Source organism: Sciurus carolinensis, chromosome 1 (genome assembly GCF_902686445.1).
Source record: "Sciurus carolinensis chromosome 1, mSciCar1.2, whole genome shotgun sequence".
Classification (NCBI taxonomy): domain Eukaryota; kingdom Metazoa; phylum Chordata; class Mammalia; order Rodentia; family Sciuridae; genus Sciurus; species Sciurus carolinensis.
In genome coordinates this window covers 108,897,715-108,914,696 of record NC_062213.1, presented here as the reverse complement: position 1 = coordinate 108,914,696, position 16,982 = coordinate 108,897,715, and the positions used below count along the sequence as shown (strand labels likewise).

Sequence of the window (16,982 nt, the reverse complement as noted above, 5' to 3'; positions counted from 1 at the left end):
AGTTGTTGAACTCAAACGCCCCTGGGACCACTGGATAGGTACTGTGGATCCAAGGGGTTATGTGTTCCCTGCCCTAATGGAACGGTCACTTCTCAACTGCAAGTGATCGTTCTAATGCAAAAGGACCCAGTTTTTGCTAGTTTTTCTATTTTTGAGTAGAATCAAATAAACATTATATTTGTGTAAGTTTTCATTGAAATGTTGACAACTAAACTAAAATTTTGAAAACATTATATAAAACAAAGATCTATACATGAGCAGGACAGCTTAAGCACAATTTCACAGGCCATAAACGTTTTGTTACTAAGAAGCCTCAGAGAATACCATTATTTTTAATGTCAAAAGTCACTTTTTTAGAGCTGAAGAAATAGCGCGGGTTGGAGAATGCTCGCCTAGCATGCACAAGGACCCAGGTTCAAAGGGGAGAAAAAAAAAAAAAAAGTCACTTTTTTAACTGTTCTATTTAGTTATACATGACAGCAGAATGCATTTTGATTCATTGTACACAAATGGAGTACAACTTTTCATTTCTCTACTTGTACACAATGTAGAGTCATACCATTTGTGTAATTATACGTGTACATAGGGTAATGATGTTTGTTTCATTCTACCAAAAGGAATAAATTTTTCTTTTTTAAATGTTTTTTAGTTGTCAATGGATCTTTTATTTTATTTTATTTATATGTGGAGCTGAGGATCAAACCCAGGGCCTCACCTATGCCAGGCAAGTGCTCTACTACTGAGCAACAACTCACAGCCCCAAATAAATAAATCTTGACAGAAGAAAAAGTTCCTCCTTGCAGGCTTTTGCTATCAAAAGTTCTGATAAAAAGGATACTTAATAGCAACTTGTACTTAGACATACTAAATACTGACCAGTAAAAATATGGAAAATTAGAGAAATACTAGAACAGTATCATATTTATGAATATATAATTGAAAAGAAAATCCTTTAACATAGTATCAACTAAAACAAACAAAACTCACCATCATATTTTGCTAGGACTGCCTGAACATCTGCATAGGCCTGTAATTCTAAAAGTGATTCTAACAGATTTTCATGGATGTTCAACATGGTAAGAGGAGGAAATTCTTTCATCAACTGTATATTGAAAGGACAAAAAAAAAAAAAAGACTAAAATTAGAACGGGGGAACTTTCATTAAAGTCGAAATTCTTTTCCTTCTTTACAAAACTGTAGAGACCCAGTCCTTAAAAAATGTATATATATTAGTACCACTATAAAACCCACCAATTAAAAAAAATAGTAATTTTGTATCAAAATAAATGGCAACTTCAACTACATTTTGCTTTTAGAGGAATGCATATAACAGTTTTAGTTATCAAATTTACTTACATCTCTCATTATTTTAACTGCTTCTCTTATTCTTCCTAATTTTCTTGCACACATTGCCAATCTTCTTTTAATATATACTAGTACGTTAGTATCTCTTCCTATTTAAAAAAACAAAAAGTAACACAATATTACTTTCATATTATGGCCTGTTATTTCACTAGCATATTATTTCTTAATTTTAATAGCTTAACCTAGAAGGATTTACATAAAATTAAACTGTGTCAAGATGGAAGAATATTAATGATTACTGAATTTGGGTGATGAATATTTTGAATGGGAATCTCTTACTTTTATTTTAGCTTGAAGTTTTATGTACTAAAAGTTTAAAATACATGTTGAATTACTTTTGCCTTTAATAATAAGTAATCTGAGTACAGTATCTAGAATATGATTTGTGTTTGACAAATTCATTTTAATATTGCTGGAAAAGAAATACATATATTAAGAGGAAGATTTAACACTAGCCTATTATTTTTAATTCTGCATAAATAATCTATAATTTTAATATTCTCTAATGTTTTAACTGAAAAACTCAAAACGTTCAAAATAAAATTTCTTTGACTTTTCTTAACAGCTAATAACAAGCTGTGAAACTACTTCTAGGAAAGACTAACAAAATTCTGTAACATACCTAATTTTATATTATACAAGGACTAATGGCATGATTTTTTTTTGGTCAGTATTGAGAATTGAATCTAGAGCTCAATCACGGTAGGAAAGTTCTCTATCACTCACCTACATCCCTAGCCCTTTTTATTTTTTGTTTTGAGACAAGAGTCTCACTAAGTTGCTCAAGTTTGCTCTCAAACTTGTTATTCTTCTGCCTTAACCTCCTGAGTTGACTTTTTTAAAGATGTAGGTTCATTAGTTCCAGGCTGTAAAACTAAACATTCCAGCAGTAGTGTGGAATAACATACATTAATGAAACATACTGTAAACATCAGTATTTAACTTGGAGAGAAAACATTATCCAAATTTTAATTTCCACAAACAAAAGATTTAGAACTTAACTGCTAACAGATAATGCATTATATAAACCTATTTCATTTATTGCCCAATATTTGCCAAAATCATGAAACTAAAATCCTCTGGCCATGAAAGATAACAAGCAGCAGCAGCACTGCTAATTCTAACATCTTTGGTAAAAGTATCTCAATCATAACCAGGAGAGCACTGTTAAGAATGGAAAGACTAAAACACGGACAACTGGGATCATCGTAGAGGAGGCGGCTCAGCACAGCGCTTGAACTCGGAGCAACCACTGGGGCTCCGGGCGGCTGCCTGAGGAGGAGCTGTGGGAGGAGGAGCGCAGTGGGTCGCTTGGTCTGGGAGTGACTGCATCGGAGCTACAGGCGGTTGCCAGAGGAGGAGCTGCGGGGCGAGCTGTTTGAACTCAGAACGACCGCTTCTGGGCACCGGGGGGTTGCCCGGAGGAAGAGGAGAAGTGCGGCGGGTCGCTTGGTCTGGGAGTGACTGCATCAGAGCCACAGGTGGTTGCCAGAGGAGGAGGCGAGTGGTGAGTTGATTGGACTAAAAACGACCGCTCCTGAACACCGGTGGCCTGCCTGGAGGAGGGGCGCGGTGGGTCCCTTGGTCTTGGAGCCACCGCTCCTGAACACCCGGGGGGGCTACCCGGAGGAGGAGGAGGAGGAACAGGGCGGGTCACTTGGACTTGGAGTGACTGCCTAGGGCTACGGGCGGTTGGCGGGAGGAGGAGACACGAAGTGAGTTGCTTGGACTCCTAGTGACTGCGTCGGAAACCGGGCGGCTGTCCGGAGGAGGAGGTGTGTGGCGGGTCTCCGGGTCTCTGGGTCTCGGAGCTATTGTACAGGGCTCCAGGTGGCGGCTCAGAGGAGGGGCCGCATAGCCAGGCGATTAGGTGCAGAGCAGGGTCCCAGGACCGGCTTCTTGGTATAAGAGTCGCACAGAGACACGCCTAGGGGCGGAGCGAAGTTTCCAGGACTGCGGGCAGATTCTCTGGGAGAGGCAGCTTAAGTAGACTCGCCTGCGAAGGGTGAGGCTCCCAGGCCCAGGAGGTAGGTCCGGGCCCCTGGGAACGTTGCAGAGGAAGACAGTCCAGCCCAGGCGGTAGTTGTAGATTGAGGGGAACCTCTAGGAGGGGAACTGACCAGCGAGACCTCCCCACTGGGTGAGTCTTCCCTGCCGGGTGAGGTTTTCCCACAGGGACGGTAAAACCAGAGACACAGGTACAAACAGGCCTTGCCTCAGCCCGCAGCCTAGTTCCCCATTGGATGACCATTGCTCAACAAGTGGAGGCACCTCTGCCCACTAGCAGGGAATATACCCCACCTGAGGGTCACCACCCCTAGAGAGGCAGCTTCTTCATGGAGCTCCGCATTATCAACTTCCTCCAAGATTTCAGGCTACTGAAGGATAAGAGGGGATATACTAGCAATCTTCAGGGACATTATAAGTCGACAGAGGAAATCTGCAATATCTTAATGACCCACTGATTCCTGAACAATATGAGAAAAACAAGGGAAGAAAATGCCCCAAACAAATCTAGATGTTACATCAATAAAATCCAATGACAGCATGGCAGAAGAAATGACAGAAAGGGAGTTCAGAATGTACATAATTAAAATGATCAGAGAAGCAAACGATGAGATGAAAGAGCAAATGCAGGCATTGAATGATGAGATGAAAGAGCAAATGCAGGCATTGAATGATCGCACCAATCGACAGTTAACAGAGCAAATTCAGGAAGCAAAAGATCATTTCAATAAAGACTTAGAGATATTGAAAAAAAACCAAACAGAAATCCTTGAAATGAAGGAAACAATAAACCAAATTAAGAACTCCATAGAAAGCATAACCAATAGGATAGAACACCTGGAAGACAGAACTTCAGATACTGAAGACAAAATATTTAACCTCGAAAACAAAGTTGAACAAACAGAGAAGATGGTAAGAAATCATGAACAGAATCTGCAAGAACTATGGGATATCATGAAAAGGCCAAATTTGAGAATTATTGGGATTGAGGAAGGCTTAGAGAAACAAACCAAAGGAATGAACAATCTATTCAATGAAATAATATCAGAAAATTTCCCAAATCTGAAGAATGAAATAGAAAATCAAGTCCAAGAGGCTTATAGGACTCCAAATACACAAAATTACAACAGAGCCACACCAAGGCACATTATAATGAAAATACCTAACATACAAAATAAAGACAGAATTTTAAAGGCTGTGAGAGAAAAGAACCAAATTACATTCAGGGGGAAGCCAATACGAATATCAGCAGATTTTTCAATCCAGACCCTAAAATCTAGAAGGGCCTGGAACAACATTTTTCAAGCTCTGAAAGAAAATGGATGCCAACCAAGAATCTTATACCCAGCAAAACTTACCTTCAAATTTGACGATGAAATAAAATCATTCCATGATAAGCAAAAGCTAAAAGAATTTACAAAAAGAAAGCCAGCATTACAGAACATTCTCAGCAAAATATTTCATGAGGAAGAGATAAAAAACAAAGAAGCAAATCAGCAAAGGGAGGAATTATCCTAAAGGAACTGTCAAATAAAGGAGGAACCAAGATGTGTCAAAAATTTTAAATATGAACCAAATGAAAAGGAATACAAATCATATCTCAATAATAACCCTGAATGTTAATGGCCTGAATTCATCAATCAAAAGACATAGACTGGCAGATTGGATTAAACAGAAAGATCCAACAATATGTTGCCTGCAAGAGACTCACCTCATAGAAAGAGATACCCATAGACTAAAGGTGAAAGGATGGGGAAAAACATACCATGCACATGGACTCAGCAAAAAAGCTGGAGTATCCATCCTCATTTCAGATAATGTGGACTTCAAGCCAATGTTAGTCAGAAGGGATAAAGAAGGACATTTCATACTGCTTAAGGGAAGCATAAATCAGCAAGATATAACAATCATAAACATCTATGCCCCAAACAGTGGCTTATCCATGTATGTTAAACAAATCCTTCTCAATTTTAGAAACCAAATAGACCATAACAAAATAATACTAGGTGATTTTAACACGCCTCTCTCATCACTGGACAGATCTTCCAAACAAAAATTGAACAAAGAAACCATAGATCTCAATAACACAATCAATAATTTAGACTTAACAGACATTTATAGAATATACCATCCAACCAAGAGCGAATACACTTTCTTCTCAGCAGCACATGGATCTCTCTAAAATAGACCATATATTATGCCACAAAGCTAATGTCAGCAAATACAAGAAGATAGAGACACTACCTTGTATTCTATCAGATCATAATGAATTGAAGTTAGAAATAAATGAAAGAGTAAAAAACAGAAACTACTCCAACACCTGGAGATTAAACAATATGCTATTATATGATGAATGGATAACAGAAGATATTAGGAAGGAAATTAAAAAATTCTTAGAGGTAAATGAGAACAAAGAAACATCATATCAAAATCTCTGGGACACTATGAAAGCAGTACTTAGAGGAAAATTTATTTCATGGAGCGCATTTAATAAAAGAAGTAAAACTCAACAAATAAACAACCTAACACTACAGCTCAAAGCCCTAGAAAAGAAGAACAGACCAACACCAAAAGTAGTAGAAGACAGGAAATAGTTAAACTCAGAGCTGAAATCAATGAAATTGAAACAAAAGAAACAATACAAAAGTTGACAAAATAAATAGTTGGTTCTTCGAAAAAATAAACAAAATTGATAAACCTTTAGCCACACTAACAAAGAGAAGACGAGAGAAAACCCAAATCACTAAAATTTGGAATGAACAAGGAAATATCACAACAGACACGACTGAAATACAAAACATAATTAGAAGCTATTTTGAAAATCTATACTCCAACAAAATAGAAAATTTCGAAGACATCAGCAGGTTTCTAGAGACATATGAATTGCCTAAACTGAATGAGGAGGACATACACAATTTAAATAGACCAATTTCAAGTAATGAAATAGAAGAAGTCATCAAAAGCCTACCAACAAAGAAAAGTCCAGGACCAGATGGGTTCTCAGCCGAGTTCTACAAAACCTTTAAAGAAGAGCTCATTCCAATACTTCTCAAAGTATTCCATAAAATAGAAGAGGAGGGAACCCTCCCAAACTCATTCTATGAAGCCAATATTACCCTGATACCTAAACCAGACAGAGACACATCGAGGAAAGAAAATTTCAGACCAATATCCTTAATGAACATCGACGCAAAAATTCTCAACAAAATTTTAGCAAATCGCATACAAAAACATATTAAAAAGATAGTGCACCATGATCAAATGGGTTTCATCCCAGGGATGCAAGGTTGGTTCAACATCAGGAAATCAATAAATGTAATTCACCATATCAATAGACTTAAAGTCAAGAATCACATGATTATTTCAATAGATGCAGAGAAAGCATTTGATAAAATACAGCACCCCTTCATGCTCAAAACACTAGAAAAAATAGGGATAGTGGGAACATTCCTTAACATTGTAAAGGCCATCTATGCTAAGCCCATGGCTAATATCATTCTAAATGGTGAAAAACTGAAAGCCTTCCCCCTAAAAACTGGAACAAGGCAGGGATGCCCTCTTTCACCACTTCTTTTCAATATCGTCCTTGAAACTCTAGCCAGAGCAATTAGACAGACCAAAGAAATTAAAGGGATACGAATTGGAAAAGAAGAACTCAAACTATCCCTATTTGCTGATGATATGATTGTACACTTAGAGGAACCAGGAAATTCCACCAGAAAACTTTTAGATCTCATTAGTGAATTCAGTAAAGTAGTGGGATATAAGATCAATGCACATAAATCTAAGGCATTTTTATACATAAGCGATGAATCTTCAGAAAGAGAAATTAGGAAAACTACCCCATTCACAATAGCTTCGAAAAAAAATAAAATACTTGGGAATCAATCTCACAAAAGAGGTGAAAGACCTCTACAATGAGAACTATAGAACACTACAGAAAGAAATTAAAGAAAACCTTAGAAGATGGAAAGATCTCCCATGTTCTTGGATAGGCAGAATTAATATTGTCAAAATGGCCATACTACCAAAAGTGCTATACAGATTCAATGCAATTCCAATTAAAATCCCAATGATGTACCTTACAGAAATAGAGCAAGAAATTATGAAATTCATCTGGAAGAATAAAAAACCCAGAATAGCTTAAGAAATCCTTGGCAGAAAGAATGAAGCAGGGGGTATCGCAATACCAGATCTTCAACTCTACTACAAAGCAATAGTAACAAAAATGGCATGGTATTGGTACCAAAATAGAAAGGTGGATCAATGGTACAGAATAGAGGACACGGATACAAATCCAAATAAATACAATTTTCTCATACTAGACAAAGGGGCCAAAAATATGCAATGGAGAAAAGATAGCCTCTTCAACAAATGGTGCTGGGAAAACTGGAAATCCATATGCAACAGAATGAAACTAAACCCCTATCTCTCACCATGCACAAAAATCAACTCACAATGGATCAAGGACCTCAAAATCAGACCAGAGACCCTGCATCTTATAGAAGAAAAAGTAGGTCCAGAGCTTCAACATGTCGGCTTAGGACCAGACTTCCTCAACAGGACCCCCATAGCACAAGAAATAAAAGCAAGAATCAATAACTGGGATAGATTCAAACTAAAAAGCTTTCTCTCAGCAAAGGAAACTATCAGCAATGCGAAGAAAGAGCCTACAGAGTGGGAGAAAATCTTTGCCAATCATACTTCAGATAGAGCACTAATCTCCAGAATCTATAAAGAACTCAAAAAACTCTACACCAAGAATACAAATAATCCAATCGACAAATGGGCTAAGGAAATGAATAGACACTTCACAGAAGAAGATCTACAAGCAATCAACAAACATATGAAAAAATGTTCAACATCTCTAGTAATAAGAGAAATGCAAATCAAAACCACCCTAAGATTCCATCTCACCCCAATTAGAATGGCGATTATCAAGAATACAAGCAACAACAGGTGTTGGCGAGGATGTGGGGAGAAAGGTACACTCATACATTGCTGGTGGGGCTGCAAATTAGTGTAGCCACTGTGAAAAGCAGTGTGGAGATTCCTTAGAAAACTTGGAATGGAACCACCATTTGACCCAGTTATCCCACTCCTTGGCCTATACCCAAAGGACTTAAAATCAGCATATTACAGAGACACAGCCACATCAATGTTCATAGCTGCTCAGTTCACAATAGCCAGATTGTGCAACCAACCTAGATGTCCTTCAATTGATGAATGGATAAAGAAAATGTGGTATATATATATAACGGAATATTACTCAGCCATAAAGAATGATAAAATTATGGCATTTGCAGGCAAATGGATGAAATTAGAGAATATCATGCTAAGTGAGATAAGCCAATCTCAAAAAACCAAAGGACGAATGATATCACTAATAAGTGGATGATGACACATAATGGGGGGTGGGAGGGGTTAGTGTTAGGGTTAGAGTTAGGGTTAGGGAGGGGGTCAAGAATGGAGGAAGGAAGGACTGTATAGAGGGAAAAGAGGGGTGGGAGGGGTGGGGGGGAAGGGAAAAAAAATAACAGAATGAATCAAACAACATTACCCTATGTAAATTTATGATTACACAAATGGTATGCCTTTACGCCATGTACAAATAGAGAAACAACATGTATCCCATTTGTTTACAATTAAAAAAAAAAAAAAAGAATGGAAAGACTGGGGCTGAGGTTGTGGCTTAGCAGTAAAGCGCTCACCGAGCACGTGTGAGGCACTAGGTTTGATCCTCAGCACAACATATAAATAAATAAAATAAAGGTATTGTGTCCACCTACAACTTAAAATATATTTTAAAAAAATAGAAAGACTTGAGCTGGCGTTGTAGCTCAGTGGGAGAGTGCTTGTCTGGCACATGTGAGGCACTGGGTTCTATCCTCAGCACCAAAAAAAAAATGAAGTAGAAGAGAGTGGGGGGGAATACTTGCTCTCATTAAAAAAAAAAAAAAAAAAAAGGAAGACTTCACCACCATTTGACCCCATGATCCCACTCCTCAGTACATACCCAAAGTACTTAACATCCTCATACTCTAGTGACTTAGTCACATCAATATTCATAGAAGCTCAATTCACAATAGCTAAGCTATGGAACCAACCTAGGGGCCCTTCAACAGATGAATGGAAAATGTAGTACATATACACAATGAAATATTAGCCACAAAGAATGAAATTATGGCATTTGCCAGTAAATGGATGGAATTGGAGACTATCGTGCTAAGTGAAAAAAAGAAAACAATCCCCCAAAACCAAAGGCTAAATGTTCTAATATGTAGATGCTGACTCACAATACAGGGGAGGGAGAAGTGGAAGTTCACTGAATTGCACAGACGAAATTGGGGGAAGAAAGGAAGGATGGGAATGGGAAAAGACAGTAGAATGAATCAGATATAACTGTCCTATGTTCATATACGAATACACAGAGTAACTCCACATCATATATAACCACAAGAATGGGAAGTTACACTCTGTGTATGTATGATATGTCAAAATACATTCTACTGTCATGTGTAACTAAAAAGAACAAATAAAAATAAAAAAAAAAAAAAAAAAAAAAAAAAAAAGGAATGGAAAGACTTCAGTTGCTGTGGCCAGTCTGATCCCGAACACATCATGGAGAAAAAAATTAACCAAAGAGAGAACCAAAGCCACGTAAGGGTTGGATTTTATATTAACAATCAGATAGTGTAATCCTATAATCCCACACCTATAATCCCAGAAATTTAGGAGACTGTGGCAGGAAGATGTTAAGTTTGAGGCTAGCCTCAGCAACTCAGTGAAACCCTGTCTCAAAATTAAAAATAAAAAGGTCTGGGAATATAGCTCAGTAGTAAAGCACCCTGGGTTCAATCCCCAGTACCAAAAAAAAAAAAAAAAAAATCAGATGTTATAAAAGGGGCCACTCCTTGGTGCTATATACAGATGCATAGCCTGGAGAGCAAACAAAATGATATGCCTGGGCTGGGGATGTAGCTCAAGGGTAAAGCATCTGTCTTGTATACACAAGTCTCTGGGTTCCAACCCCAGCAGTGAGGGAAAAAAAATGCCTCTACTACTGAGTAAGGGTGAAGGATAAAGGTAATACTTACCATCAATAGGATCTTCTCAATACAATCACTAGAATTCTCTCCTGAATACTAAATAGTTTTATATTTGTTTCTCTAATAATCAGGTGTCCAATTCTTATATGAAATAAAATTACCATTAAGTCTCAGAATAGCACATTTCCTCTCAATAACCAGAGCAGATGTATTCCCTTTCACAAACACTCTCTGGCTACAACATATTTCTGTCTTGCTCACTTGTACATGTTAATAAATTAGTTAAGTAAAAATTAGCTAATTTCTAAGTATTGTTTTTATTGTTGGTGTTCTATTTTTTAAACACACAAGACCCAATTTCAGGAGCTAAAAGGACAATAAAAATCAGTTCAAATTTGCTTACTGAGTTGAGCTTCATGCTGAGGACTCTGGTGCTGGCACTGCTGTGATCGTCTATAAATTGTTTCTCCTGCCTTGAGTGCCTGTTTAAATAACCTTTCAGCATCTACAATAGTGGTTGCTTCTTCCTCAGCCAGTAGAACATATGCAGTGGCACAGCTATAGAGAAAGCAAGTAAGGCAATTTTAAATAAGATGGTAAGTCAAGTATTTCTCTTGGGTATGTCCCTTTGCTCTAAATCAAGTTCCCTTTAGTTTTAACCACATTTTCCATCTCTTGGGGAGAAAAAAAACTTTATTAAATGTTTTAATTTCTTGAGGGCATACTAGCCTATTCATTACATCTAATTCCACAATTCTTTCAGTCTCTTATCTTTTGCTTCTATTTTTTCTTCTTTTTTACCTCCATTCTCTGACCTTGTTTTTTTTCTTTTTGTACAAGGGGAGAGAAAAAAGAAGATACAGAAAGAATTGTATGAAAAGAAGTTCTGGCAACCATATACTGCCAGTGGTCAGACCTGCTCTTAGTCACTGCATACTCTATAATATCCAACCCTGTGGGCATCTATGAAAGAGAGTGAAGATTGGGAAGAGGGTCTCTATGCTAATGAGACACCTTTCATATCTGACTCAAAAACATATTCCAGGACTACGCTTTTCCTCCAAACCTGAGTATTCCCTCTGCATGTGGCTCCATCCTCCCTTGGACTTATCCACAGGAGAATGTGGCATACTTCCCTGATCTGAATTCCAGTCCTTCCTTCAAACTCCTACCCTCATTCCTTATACCCATGCTTACTCCAATTTTCTTTTCTTCACCCTACTAAAATAGAGATTTTTCTTTGTATTTTTTAAGTCAACAGCTGGCTAATAACATAAATTCATTCTTATGTTTAGGCAAAAAAGGGAAAAGTTTCCATTTTCTTTTTTTGGTACTGGGGACTGAACCCAGGGTCACTGAACCACTGAGCCACATTCTCAGCTCTTTTTGAGACATAGTCTTTCTATATTGCTTAGGATAGCTTTGAACTTGCAATCCTCCTGCCTCGGTTCCCGAGTCACTGGAATTACAGGGCTGTGTATCACTGTGCTTGCTAAAAATTTTCTTTTTCATTTCTAGAAATAACAAGTACATCTCTCTAGAGACCATGTCTTAGTTCTGATTACATAATCCTGCAGTAGCCACATGTAGTTACTGAGCACTTGAAACGCGGCTAGTCTGAATTGAAATGTGACATAAGTGTAAAATGCACACAGAATTTTGAATAAGACTGAGAAAAATGTAAAATACCTCATTAAGTTTTCTAAAAATTATCAATTACATGTTAAAGCAATATTTTAAATATTGCTGAATGAAACATAAAATTAACTTTTTTACTTTTTAAATGTTACTAGAAAATTCAAAGTCACATATATGGTTCACATTATGTTTCAAATGAATAGTATTTATCTCAGCAAGAGAAGAGATTATTAAAAAAAAATGCAAGGGCAGGCATGAAACAAAATTGATAGATAGCTATCATCATCAATTAGGATCAAGAAGCATCTTTCAGATATGAAAATGCAAGTCACACCATTTAGGCATGCTTCAAATAATAGTCTAAAGTATTTAATAATTTCACTAATCAAAAATATCTCCTATACATTATATGAATTTCTCTGAAATACTAGATATACTGCTGCTTTAAACACTAGGTATCCTGCCATTTCAAAAACCAATTCAAGTGTTTTTAAATAACCATAATAAAAACTTTTTAAAAGATCTAGATGGATAAAATTGATGCATTTAGATCAAAATATAAACATCATTATTTATTTTTGTGCTGCTGAGAACCAAACCTAGGCCTTACAAATGCTAGGAAAGGGCTCTAATACTGAGCTATATACCCAGTCCCTAAAGATAATTTTAAATTATATTATAGTTGTATGGTATGAAGATGATTTTCTTCTCCTAAAGTCTTCTTGTATTTGTTCTTGCACCTGAAGATGCTAATACAATAAATTAATTATATGAATACCTAATGAATCTTACTTTGGGGAATGTACTTTTCTTAAATTGAAGTTAAATTCACATACCAAAATTCACAGTTTAAAGCATTTTAAAGTGCAAAATTGACAGTCTTTTAGTAAGTTCTCAAGGCTGTGCAATTATCATCACTACATAATTCCTGAGTTAGGTGGAATTATAGGTGTGCCACCAAGGCCCATTTTGACCCATGTTAAGTCAAACGTTAGGTCCTTTTTAAGGTCAAATGTGTTAGGGTCATGTTAGGTCCTTGATTAATTTTTAATTAATTGGTATGTATATGAGGTAAGGGTTCAAACTCCATACTTTTAGATGTGGCTATCTAGTTGTTTTAGAATCATGCTTTCAAAAAATCTACATTTTCCTCAATTGAATACATTGGCACCATTGTCAAAAATCAGTTGACAATAGATATCAACTTATTTCTGGATTCTCAATTGGAATCCATTGATCTAGGTTTCTATGTTTATGATTTAATTACTGTAGTTTTGTAGTAAGATTGAAAATTAGGAAGTATGAGTCCTCTTTGTTCTTCTCTTTCAAGACTGTTTAGGCTATGCAGGGTCACTTGCAATTCCACATGAATTTTAGGACCAGCTTGTCCATTTCTGCAAAAATACCAACTGCAATTTTGATAGAACTGCACTGAATCTATAGATCAACTTGGGAAGGACAGTGATGTCTTAATGATATTTAAGTTGTCCAATCCATGAAGAGAGGATGCCCTTGCATTTAAGTCTTAACTATTTGAACAGTGTTTTGTAGCTTTCAGTGTACAAGTCTTGCATCTTTTTGGTTCTATTTATTCCAAAGTATTTTAATAATTTTGGTGCTATTGTAATGGTATCATGTTATGATATGAATTTGGAATATTCCCCAAAGGATCATGTGCTGGAAGCTTGGTCCCCAGCATGGTAATGTTCAGAGATGGTGCTTTTTTGGAAGTGATTAGATTATGATGGCTCTGACCTCAGCAATTTATTAATCCACTGAGGGATTCACAGCTGAATGGACTACTGGGAGGTGGTGGAAACTGTAGAAGGTAGAACCTAGGCAAAGGGAGTAAGTTTTGGGGGATGTGCTCTTGGAGACTATATCTTATTCCCAGACATTTCTCATCTTTCCTTCTGCTTCCTGGCTACTATGAGTTGAGCAGTTATCCTCTGCCACTTCCTTCTGCTATGATGTTCTGCTTCACCTCAGGACCAAAACAGTGGAGCAGGCCAAACCATGCACTGAAACATCTGAACCCATGAGCCAAAATATACCTATCCTCCTTTAAATTGTTTTCTCAGGCATTTTGTCACAGGGATGAAAAGCTGACTAATATAGATTGTTTTCTTGGTTTCCTTTCCAAATTGTTCAATGCTAAAGTACAGAAATACAGCTAATTTTTTTTTTACATTGAGCTTGTCTCTTCAAGTATTTTTGAACTCTTTATTAGCTCTAGTAGTTTTGTGTGTGTGGATTAAGATTTTCTACATATAAAGATCATGTTATCTATGAACAGATAGTTTTACTTCCTCCTTTGTAATTAGGATGCCATTTTTTTCTTTTTCTTGCTCAATGTCCCTAGCTAGAACCTCTATTGCTACATTAAATGAAATGGTAAGGGCAGACATCCTTGCCTTATTCCTGATTTTAGAACACATTCAGTTTTTCATTAATCAGTACATAGTTATCTGTGGGTTTTTCATAGGTGCTCTCTATCAGGTTGAGGAAGGTTTCTTATAGTCCTTAATTTTTAAAATGTTATCATCATAAACTGGTGCTGGATTTTTTCAAATACTTTTTCTGCATCAAGATAATCATGGTTTTTCTCCTTTGTTCTATTAATGTGATGTAGTACATTAATTGATTTCCATGTTTTTATCATGAAAGGGTGTTGGATTTTGTCAAATGCTGCTTTTGCATTACTTGAAATGATCAGGTGATTTCTTTCCTTTATTCAAGGTGTATATCACGTTGATAAATTTTTATATGCTGAGCCATTTTCTTACATTCCAACAATAAACCCTACTTCATTAGGGAATACAATACTTTTTTTTTTTTTTTTCTGCGGTGCTGGGGATCGAACCCAGGGCCTTGTGCTTGCAAAGCAAGCACTCTACTGACTGAGCTATCTCCCCAGCCCAAACACAATACTTCAATATACTGCTGGATATTATATGCCAGTATTTTCTATTGGGACATTTTTTTCTTCAAATATTATTTTTCTGCCTTTCTCTCCCTTCTCTGGGACTCTCACATTATGCATAAGCCAGTAAGTCTGATATTGTCCCACAGATCTCTTAGACACTTTATTTTCTTCATTCATTTTTTCTTCCTCCTTAGATCTAAATAATCTCAATTGACTTACCAAACTTTCACTGATTCTCTTTGTATGCTCAAATCTGCCACTGAACTCAGTAAAATTTTCTTTTCCATCAATTAATTCTAGAATTTCCAGTTAGATTATTTTTTATTATCACTTCCTCCTTATTTACATTATCTAATGGTAATACATCTTTCTCACAGTTTTTATTAGCTCTTTGAACACATTTAAAATAGTCTATTTAAAGTCTAGGCTTCCTCAGGTACAGTTTCTATAAATTTCTTTTCTTACTTATGCACTGCCCATATATTTTTGTTTTGTTTTGTTTCTTTGTAATGTTTTGTTGAAAATGGGAAACCCAGATTATTATATTCTGGAAACTCTGGAAATAAAGTTGTTTTGTACTTTATTTGTCATTGCTGCTTGTTGTAGCTGCTTGTTTAATGACTTTCTTGAACCAATTTTATAAAATCCACATTCTTAGTCACATGGGACCAATGAAGTGTGAGTTCAGTGGTTAGTTAATGATTCGGCAGAAATTTCCTTAAATACTGAAACTCAAAAAAAATCCCACAAAACTCAGAAGTTTTTGCAGACAGGCTGTGTATATGTAATGTATGCACATGCATATCAGGCAATTTACAACTCTACCTTAGTCTTCACTTCTTGCTTGCACACAACCTGAAGGTTAGTCAGACATGACAGCTTAGGGTCTTTTCAAGTCTCTTCTAAGCACATGCTCAACTTTGGCCAAGTATAGAGTTTTGAGATTCCCAGGAATATATGGGAGCTTTTCAAAGTCTTAATTCTCCAAAGTATATCATTCTCCAGCCTTTCTTCATAAGCATTCTGACTTGTCTGTTTTTTGTCCCAGCTGTTATCCCTTGCCCTAGACAACAGTGACTAATGCATTTACCTTTAAATGTTTTCAACAAATGTGCCCTAGTATAGTTAACTCAGTCCTGAGTTAAGTTATGAACATTAATGGCCTAAACTCATCAATTAGAAGACACAGACTGGCAGACTGGCTTAAAAAATAGGACCCAACAATATGCTGTCTCCAAGAGTCTCACCTCATGGGCAAAAACATCCACAAACTGAATGTAAATAAATCATAGAGGCAACAGTATCCATGATTTCAAATTTAAAAACCTAACAGAAATGCTTTTCATATTGATTGTATTGGTTTCATATATGTTAAAACTGATCAAACTACATACTTTAAATATGTGCATTTTATTGTACTTCAATTTTACCTCAATAAAGATATGGGGGGGGGGATAAGAACTGTTCAAGTTAGCTCAAATAAAGGCAAGTCCTTTCAGCTGATCTTTCAGGGAGCCACCACACAGGTTAAAACAAACAACCTCTGTTCTTTGAGAAAAGGACATGGATCTATACTTGGAGTGTGCACTATTGTCTTCAAGGTTAACACTGAGCTACGGAGTAGGTGATGGGGCCAGGGTATATTAAACACCACAGGTATTTTTACCCTTGATTTAACATTCACTAGACTGCTGTAAACTTTTCATTATTTTGATTACAACAGCTCTTGTTAGTTTATTCACTGTTTTTGGAGTTCACTATTCTTTATCATTTTTGCTCTTCCTTGGGAAGTAGTTCTTAATAAGGATAATCTATTTATTGGGAGGGTTTCTGAGGAAAACTCTAAATCTACACTGTAAAGAAAACATTACTTGAGTGACCCCAACTGGGGCTATATTTTTACTCTCAGCATTTATTTAGCAAGTGTTAGATTAATTTACTAGCCAAGTGCAGTGATGCACAACTATAATCCCAACAAGGCAAAGACAGGAGGATCA

General features: G+C 36.5%; 1 protein-coding gene across 11 annotated transcripts in view; it reads right to left on the bottom strand.

Moving 5' to 3' along the window:
* Positions 1 to 16,982, bottom strand: part of St7l (suppression of tumorigenicity 7 like) — a 214,677-nt gene that overhangs the window by 162,514 nt on the left and 35,181 nt on the right. For 10 of the 11 annotated variants that reach the window (XR_007109290.1, XM_047557026.1, XM_047557024.1 and 7 more), the window contains exons 7-9: positions 10,825 to 10,979; positions 1,357 to 1,454; positions 988 to 1,102 (exon numbers count right to left, since the gene is read on the bottom strand). Coding sequence is in view for 10 of the 11 variants with exons in the window: in XM_047557026.1 (XP_047412982.1) it covers positions 988 to 1,102; positions 1,357 to 1,454; positions 10,825 to 10,979 (368 nt within the window). In the remaining variant the exon portion in view is untranslated. The remainder of the gene's footprint in view (positions 1 to 987; positions 1,103 to 1,356; positions 1,455 to 10,824; positions 10,980 to 16,982) is intronic. The other variant, XM_047557030.1, reaches the window with a different exon arrangement.